The sequence below is a fragment of the Beta vulgaris genome, chromosome 1 (assembly GCF_026745355.1).
Source record: "Beta vulgaris subsp. vulgaris cultivar EL10 chromosome 1, EL10.2, whole genome shotgun sequence".
NCBI lineage: Eukaryota > Viridiplantae > Streptophyta > Magnoliopsida > Caryophyllales > Amaranthaceae > Beta > Beta vulgaris.
In genome coordinates this window covers 47668024-47677525 of record NC_079202.1, presented here as the reverse complement: position 1 = coordinate 47677525, position 9502 = coordinate 47668024, and the positions used below count along the sequence as shown (strand labels likewise).

Here is a 9502-nt window from a genome sequence, read left to right as displayed (position 1 = left end):
ATTACAAAGAGATCATACTAGGTCTTTTGAGAGCCTAGAATTCAGTGCCTCCTTTCTTGTGTGAACCAAGAGTAAAACTCTTCATGGTATCAGAGCACACTAGGTGCTGATCCAGAAAACACAAAATTCTTCCTTTCTTCTTATTTTCTATCTTCCTTAAATCATTCTTGTTGTCTGCTCTATATTCTTGTTCTTCTTTCTTTAAAACTGGAAATAGAAGGAAGCACTCTAGACGTTAGCCTTGAGCTAAGAAAACTCTTCAACATGAGTGAAAAACAACAAATCATTCCATATTTTGATCCATACTATCTTGGAAACTCAGATAACTCTATCACCCCTATTTCAAACATCATCTTCAATGGAAACAATTACCTTCCTTGGAGCAGAAGTGTTAGAATGGCACTAGGAGCTAAAAACAAACTAGGTTTTATTGATGGGAGCATCACAAAACCTCCTGTTAACTCTGAAGATTACAATAAATGGACAAGAAATGACTACATGCTCAGGTGTTGGCTGTTCGCTTCTGTAACACCTGAAATTGCTGATGTCTTGATTTTGAGTGAATCTGCAAAAGGATTCTGGGATGACTTGGTTGAGAGATATGGTCTACCAAGTGCTCCGCAGTTATACTCTATAAAGAAAGAAGTTACAGGATTGATGCAAAATGAGATGAGTGTGGCAGAGTATTATGGAAAGTTGAAGAGATCTTGGGATGAGCTGAATGTTTTAGATGGATTTCCAGAATGTAGTTGTGGTGCACTGCAAAAGTGTGATGGCAAATATCTCAAAAGGATTCGTGAAAGGGAATCACAAAGTAGGTTGATTGATTTTCTAATGGGGTTAAACAACAGTAAGTATGATGGTTTGAGAGGTAATATTCTTGCTATGGACCCTATTCCTACTATAAACAAAGCATTTCAACTTGTCCAGCAAGTAGAGAAGCAAAAGGAAGTAACAGAGAATATTGAATCTGGCTTTGATGCAAGTGCTCTTTTTGCCAACAAAGGAATATTTGCTGGAAACCAGCAGGGTAAAGGGAACTTCCAGAACACAAAAGGAGTTTTTCCTAGAAAAGAAACTAAGGAGGAGAAGATGAGAAAATATTTTTGTGACCATTGCAAGATGAAAGGTCACACTAGAGATGGCTGTTTTAAGCTAAATGGATATCCATATTGTGTAACACCCCCATAATTCTCTTTTTCTAGAAAACACTTTTATAATAACCTTAGAGAATTACCCAGGCATTATCGCCCGTGAGATAAAGTATCGGCTTACTCAGAATTTTGCAGCGGAAAACAACTTATTAAAAAACAACTTTATTAAAACTTATGAAACCAAAAACAATTGTCAGAACTAAACACACCAACTTAAACTATTGTCTGAAAACATAACTTCTAGGAAAACAACTTAAATGAATCTAATAATACAAGAGCCTCTCCATTCCAGATTCCCTAATGATATGCATCTTCGAACCTGTAATGTCAATGCCGTCTCAACTCTGCTCCCCCGAAGGATCACCAAGGATCAATAGGCAAAGCCATGATCACAAACACAGACAAGCACGTAATCAGCAAAGCTGAGTACTACATATCAGACATACATAACCTAAACATGATACTACAAAAATAACTTGCGGAATAAATAATAATAAAAGTAATAATAATCTGCAACAACTCTTACTGAACTAAACTTAAACTAACTTTTTAACACTTAAATGGAATAGTTATTAGGACGATTGTCTTGCCTACTAATGAAATGGGGCGCGACTCCACATTTCAGAGTGACCTGCGATATCGAGGAACCTTTGAAATAAAAGAGGGATGGTGATCAACCCATTCCTAGAAAAGCTATGGCACGCTCACCATAACCCCAACCCTTATGTCCAACTCTAGACGTGCACCAGTCTAAAGTCTATAACTCTATTCTCGTTTCACTTTACGTTGAATATATTTTATTACTTGTGTTGACACCACAACAAGCAAATAACACACAATTCATAATCACACAATCATAACAAAATTCCTTTTTATCTTTGGATTAACAAGTGATCACAACTTATCAACCAAGACTCCTTTACTTCCTTTTTAATCCTTTACCAACTTACTTGTTGAACCTAGCCAACAATAAACTTTACCTTTATATAGGTACAACTTGTACTTACCAAATAAGATCCACGGTTCTTATAAGATCAATAAATAATACTCAGAATCCATGTAACACATGATTCAATCTTACTTACATTAATTCACTCACGAATTAATACATAAACTGAACTTATCTGCTTGCATCAAACTTCCATACAAACATCAATACTCATAAATACTTCTAGTTTACATGTAGCACACAGGAAAATAACATGTAAAACAATTCCAATAAATCATATATATGAACAACAGAGTCCTATACATGATACTAAGAAATAAAACATCCTTAAAGCATGTTTCTAAATCATATAGCACGTAGACAATGTACGTACCTTGTATAACAAATCTGTAGGCCACTTTTACGCTCTAAAAGTCTCCCACTACGAATTCTCCGCCTAGAAAATAAAATAATGAAATAAATACCTTGAACTAAAAATTTACAGCAACTTTAAAAACGACCCAAACCCCTTAAACGTGTTTTAAAATCGTTTTTACGTATCAAACTTTCGTTATTTTTAATCCCTAGTATAGTATAACTATTCTAGTGATTAAAAATCATTTAAAACCCTTAAAATACTTATTTTCTGAAATTACAGCATTTCATAAAATTTTATAAATCTTCTGAAAATATATTTAATACATATAAAATTATAGGGAAATTCTATATGGTGACCCTCAACTTTTTTAAATTCTATTTGGTAGACAATTTTTATCTTTCCTCTATTTTGTAACCCTCTACTCTATTTTTTTAATTTTATTCAACCTTATTGCATTTTAAAATTATTTTTTAATTTAAAAACTGATTTTTCAATTACAAAAAACTGATTTTGAATTTTTTTTAAAAAAACCCAAATCCTCCCCCACCCTCCTCCCTTACCATGTGGGCTGTGACCACCGCAAATAGAGGCCACCCCTCCCCTTCCCTTCTCCATTTCCGGCGCCCCCTCCATGTTTCCGGCGACCCCTCCCCTTTCCTTCTCCATTTTCGGCGCCCCCTCCATGTTTCCGGCGACTCCTCCCCTTCCCTTCTCCATTTTCGGCGCCCCCTCCATGTTTCCGGCGTCCCCTTCCCTTCTGCATTTTCGGCGCCCCCTCCCCTTCCCTTCTCCATTTCGGACCTCCTCCCTTATCAAAAACAACCCCCCTTCCAGAATCCATTCTCTTTCTGAAGGGAAGGGGGTGGCCGAGGTCGGAAATGGAGAAGGGAAGGGGAGGGGGTACCGAAAACAGAGAAGGGGAACCAGAAACGGAGAAGGGAAAGGGAAGGGGCGCCGAAAATGGAGAAGGGAAGGGGAGGGGGTGCCGGAAACAGGGAAGGGGAACCGGAAATGGAGAAGGGAAGGGTCGCCGGAATTCGCGGTGGTCACAGGCTAAGGGAGGAGGGTGGGATGGGTGGGGGAGGATTTGGGTTTTTTTTAGAAATTTCAAAATCAGTTTTTTGTAATTGAAAAATCAGTTTTCAAATTAAAAAATGATTTTAAAATGCAATAAGGTTGAATAAAATTAAAAAAATAGAGTAGAGGGTTACCAAATAGAGGAAAGATAAAAATTGTCTACCAAATAGAATTTAAAAAAGTTGAGGGTCACCATATAGAATTTCCCAAAATTATATGCTAACCAAATCTCATGATTTATATTTTATAAATATAGTTTTTAGTGATTAAAAACCCTAAAAACTATAACTTTCATAATAAAAACTGAAAATAACTTAATATAATAAAATCTGGAATTTATTATAAATATGCATATGATAGCCGAAATATTTTTAAGCATATAAACCATAATTTAAATCATAAACATGCTAATAAATAATATAAAAACTAATACTTTAATGGAATCTTAGAGAAGAAGAAAAGAAAAACAACCACAACAAGGAGGAAGGAAGGGCCGAACAGCAGCAAGGACCGAACAACAACAAGGACCAAACAGGACTGGCGGCAGCAAGTTCTTGGCTCAAAGAAAGATTTGTGACGTTTCTTGTTCAACAAGAAACGTTACTTAGCGAAGAAGAAACAAACTTTTGAGAGAAAATATGAAGAACACGCACAAAGAGGAGAGAGAACAAGAAGGGCGCCGGGTGAGAGAGAAAGAAAGAATGTCACGTGGAAGAGGAGAGAGAAATAAAGTATGTAGGGTAAAATTTGGGTTTTTTTAGGATATTTAAATAGAGGCTTTTCCTTTTGGGCTTAAGAAAAGAGATTTTAATAAATAAAACTTTGATGACTAATAAGATGGGCTCATTAGGACTTTAGTCATCAAATAATCCTTTCCCTTTTTATCACTTTTGGGCTTTCGATTCCATTAAGCTTTCTTTTCAAATATGCTTTTGATAATTAAAACTCTTATTAAAACATGCTTAATTAAAACATTACAAATTTTATTAAGCTATGAAAAATATTTTTAGTTGACTTTTAAAATAGTCAACCCTTTTTAAAAGTCAAATCATTTTCCAAACTTATTTGGATTTAAATATAACTACATAAATACTTTAATATATTTATGAAAATCCCTTAAAATTGTGGGGGATTACATATTGTGATCACTGTAACATGAAGGGTCACACTAAGGAGGGATGCTTCAAGATACATGGATATCCAGAATGCTCTAAGGGCATGGTTCAGAAAGGGAAGAGGGGCATGTCTTATGCTGCAAATGTTGAAAGTGGTGAGCACAACAAGGATCAGGAGGAACCTCTGGACTTTGGGAATCAGAGAGACAACAGCATGGTGAACAACCTTGTTGAGCAAGTTCTCAAGGCTTTATCTATCAAGCAAGGTGAGGGTAGCAGCAGTTCAGTGAACAACTCTCATCTAAGCAATTTTGCAGGTATTGTTTCTTCAAACAGTGTTCAATATTACTATAAAATGCTTGGTAGAGACACCTGGATTATTGATTCCGGTGCTTCAGAACACATAGTGAATAGTGATAAATTCTTTTTTGAAAAGAAGAGATTGGATAAAAGTGTTCATGTTGGGATGCCAAATGGAACACTTAGACAGGTGAAAGAAACAGGATCCATTCAGTTGGGTCCTAAACTCATACTCAGGAATGTATTATACATGCCTGAATTCAAACACAACCTATTGTCTGTAGCTAGGTTGATACACCAGAAAAAATTGAGGGTAATGTTCTCTGATGAAAGTTGTGTGTTTCAGGACCCTTCTAATGATGAAGTGGTAGGAAAAGGAAGAAGATATGGAGGGATATATCAACTGAAGTTGTCTGAAGAAAAATGCACAAAGGATGAAGGTGTTAGTAGTTTCAAGGATTGTAATAATGTAGTTTTGAGCAAGAAAAGAAAAGGAAACATTGTGTTATTTCATCAGAGACTAGGACATACATCTTTGTCAAAATTAAAACATATACCTCAATGTGATTGCAGTGGTTTAAATGAATTGTTTTGTGATACATGTTGTTTGGCAAAGCATCACAGGCTTCCCTTTCCTATTAGTAAATCCATTGCTGATAACAATTTTGATTTGGTTCACATTGATTTTTGGGGACCTTATAGGGTCAAAGCTATTACAGGAGGGAGATATTTTCTCACTATCCTTGATGACCACTCTAGGGTCACTTGGACTTTTTTAATCAACAACAAGGAACAAGTAAAGGTTGTTGTGAGCAATTTCATTGCCTATGTAGAAAATCATTTCAAGGCAAATGTCAAAACCATTAGAACTGACAATGGAACAGAAATTGTTCAAGGAGAATGTGGGAAGATGCTTGCTGAGAAGGGCATTTTCCACCAAAGAAGTGCCCCTAGAACTCCCCAGCAGAATGGGAGAGTTGAGAGGAAGCATAGGCATTTGGCTGAGACTGCTAGGGCCATGAAAATTCATGCTGGGCTCCCAAACAAATTTTGGGGATAGTGTATTCTTGCTGCTACATATGTCATAAATTTACTTCCTAGTTCTGTTATTAACTGGGAAACTCCCTTTGAAAGGTTGATGAAAAAATCTCCCGACTACACCCTTTTAAGAACTGTGGGATGTTTGTGTTATGCCACTAATTCTCACACAGGTGGGGATAAATTTGCTCCCAAAGGGAGAAGATGCATCATGCTAGGCTACCCAAGTGGGCAGAAAGCATATAGGGTGTATTACTTAGAATCACACAAGATTCTAATATGTAGAGATGTGGTGTTTAAGGAAGATCATTTTCCTTTTAAGGATTCTTCTCAACAAACACCAGCCAGGTCTCTTCTTCTCTCTCCTTCTTTTGTTCAGGATGCAGATACAAACATTCTTTCAATTTATGCAGAAGTTGGGGATTATAATGAGCATCCTGATAATCATGACATCCCATCAACTTCTGTAGCACCAGGCCAATCATTTGCTTCTGATGATGTCCTGAATGATACTCAGGATGTGCAACCTATATTCACTGAAAATGAAGCTCTTTTGAGAAGGTCAGATAGAGAGAAGAAGATTCCAGCCAAATTAGATGATTATGTGACTACTCTCAGGCCACTAAGTAGAAATAATGAAGCTGATAAGAGAGTAGAAGCCTCAGGAGCAAACCATGTCATGGCTACCTTGCACAACAAGGATTACTATTCCCCTGAATATGTAATCTCTCTTGACAATGTTCTGAAAATAAGAGAGCCCACTTCTTTCAAGGAAGCTTCACAAGATGCAAAATGGAGGAAGGCTATGCAAGAAGAGCTAGTAGCTTTGGAGAAAAATGGAACATGGGAATTAGCTACCCTTCCAGAAGGCATGAAAGCCTTGGATAGCAAATGGGTTTACAAGGTGAAATTCAAACCCAATGGTGAAGTAGAGAGATACAAGGCAAGATTAGTAGCCAGGGGTGATAAACAGGTGAAGGGTAAGGACTACAAGGCTACATTCTCACCTGTTGCAAAATTTGCCACAGTGAGAACCATGATAGCTCTTGCTACAAAGAGAGATTGGAAACTGCATCAACTAGACATTAATAATGCCTTTCTTCATGGGCATTTAGAAGAAGAAGTATACTTAAAAATTCCAAATGGATACACTGATTTTCGCACTCAAGGGCAAGTTTGTAGATTGAAGAAAAGCCTTTATGGCCTAAAACAGGCATCCAGGCAGTGGAACATAGAGCTAAGAAGGTTTCTCAAGCATCTTGGTTATGATCAATGTGCCAGAGGTGGTTCAATTTTTTTTAAGAAGAATGGAGGTCAGATCAGCATAGCTCTAGTCTATGTTGATGACCTGTTACTCACTAGTGATGATGAGGCAGGAATTACTCAACTCAAGCACAGCCTTGATAGTATCTTCACCATCAAAGACTTGGGTGAATTAAGATATTTCCTTGGCATAGAAATAGCTAGAAATGTTCAAGGAACTGTCATTAATCAAAGTAAGTACACTAAGGATTTACTCCATGATGCTGGTTTTCATGAATGTACTCCCACAAAATTTCCTTTTCCAAAGGGCATCAAATTAAGTACTGATCAGGGAGAGCCTCTTGAAGACCCTGAATCTTCTCATTGGTAGACTTCTTTATCTTAACTTGTCCAGACCTGATATTACCTTTTCTGTTCAACAGCTCAACCAATTCATGAGCCTCCCTAGAAAACCTCACCTCCAAGCAGCTCTTCATGTTCTGAGGTACTTGAAAGGCACAGTTAATTATGGCTTGTATTACCCCAAGGAAGGTGAGGAAACCTTCATGGCCTACTCAGATGCTGACTGGGGATCATGTCCATTCAGTGGCAGATGCTTGACTGGCTACTGCATCTTCATAGGAGGTTGTTTAGTCTCCTGGAAAACCAAGAAGCAAAAGGTTATCTCTAAGTCATCCTGTGAAGCTGAACTCAGAAGCATGTCAATGACTACAGCTGAACTTGCTTGGCTCACTGGCCTATTTGAAGATCTGCATCAACATCTCTCTCTCCCAATCATTTTTTTTTGTGATAATCTTTCAGCTGAACATATTGCTCATAATGATGTGTTCCATGAACGCACTAAACACCTTAAGCTTGATTGCTACTACATTCGAGAAAACATTGAAGCAGGCCTTCTCAAAACTGCTCATGTGAAATCTTCACTTCAATTGGCAGATATTCTTACTAAGTCTCTCTCAGCTGTCCAACATCTTTTTTTATCTTCCAAGTTAGGACTTGTATGCTTAGATCAAGTCTAACTTGCGGAGGGGATATAGAACCATGGGATGTTATTAAGTCTAGGAATAATTCTTTCTGATATTATAGCAGTTTGTTGCAGGTAGTAACATAGTGCCTGGCAGTATTGTTTACTAGCCAGTAGCTTTTTTGCTCGTTATTTTGTCCTATGTGATCATGTATTTTGTCCTTGTTATTCTAGTGTGCTGTCACCATCTAATTGTTCTCTTTCCTAGTATATATATTACAAAGAGATCATACTAGGTCTTTTGAGAGCCTAGAATTCAATGCCTCCTTTCTTGTGTGAACCAAGAGTAAAACTCTTCACAACTGGAGTATCACTACTAACTACCAGTGTCATTCAGGGGGGAGAATTTGGTTGTTGTGGAATCCCATAGGTTTGGAGTGAATATTTTAAGGGTGTCAGAACAAGTTATTCATTGTGAAGTGGTTCACATAGGGTCTGTTAAGAAGTTCTAGCTTACTGCAATATACGGAGTCAATGATGCTGCTGGGAGACAACAGTTGTGGCAAGATTTGGTGGACATTAAAATAGGGATTCAAGGTGCCTGGTTGATAGGGGGGATTTCAATAATGTGTTAAATCTTGATGAAAGGATAGGGTCAGCTGTATCATTAGAGGAAGTGGGAGCATTCAGACAATGTCTTAGGGGCTGTGACCTTCATGATGCAGTGTACTCTGGGCCCTTTTTCACTTGGTCTAACAAGCAAGAAGGTGTTGATAGAGTATTTTCAAGAATTGATAGAATTTGTGTGAATGAGATGTGGGAGGACATGTTTTCTGGAGCTTCTAGTACTTTCTACCCTAAAAATATATCTGATCATTGTCCTTGTGTTGTTAAGCTGGATAGCAGAGTGGTGGCTAAGCCTAGGCCATTTAGGTTCTTCAATGTAGCATGCGCTCGTGAACACAGATTAGACAGATCGTTATCGAAAACGCAATTTAGATCCTGCACCGAGGTGTAGGATGAGCATCCTGCACCTCGGGCAAAACGACGCCGTATTGTGTGTTTTAGGAGGGGCCAAAATTTGGCTTTGGCGCCTTTTGTGAAAATGGGGAACTTACGGCTGGGCATTTTCCCTTAACCTGGTCCTCAATATACCAATTGGAACCCTGCACAACAATATTTAATGTACATTATAGTAAGTGAAAGGAACATGAATACAGTACTAATGAACAAATAATAGATTTACATTGTACAACAAGTACATATAATATAACATATTCCTTA

General features: G+C 37.5%; 1 protein-coding gene across 1 annotated transcript; it reads left to right on the top strand.

The window, feature by feature from the left end:
- Window positions 1-396: 396 nt before the first annotated feature.
- Window positions 397-1191, top strand: LOC109135345 (uncharacterized). Its single transcript, XM_019250308.2, has one exon. The coding sequence runs from the start codon at window positions 397-399 to the stop codon at window positions 1189-1191; it is 795 nt and encodes a 264-aa protein (XP_019105853.2).
- The last annotated feature ends 8311 nt before the right edge of the window (window positions 1192-9502 follow it).

What these genes read in the sequence shown, in the direction of transcription:
- LOC109135345 (XM_019250308.2), top strand. Translation starts at nt 397, where the DNA reads ATGGCACTAGGAGCTAAAAACAAACTAGGTTTTATTGATGGGAGCATC.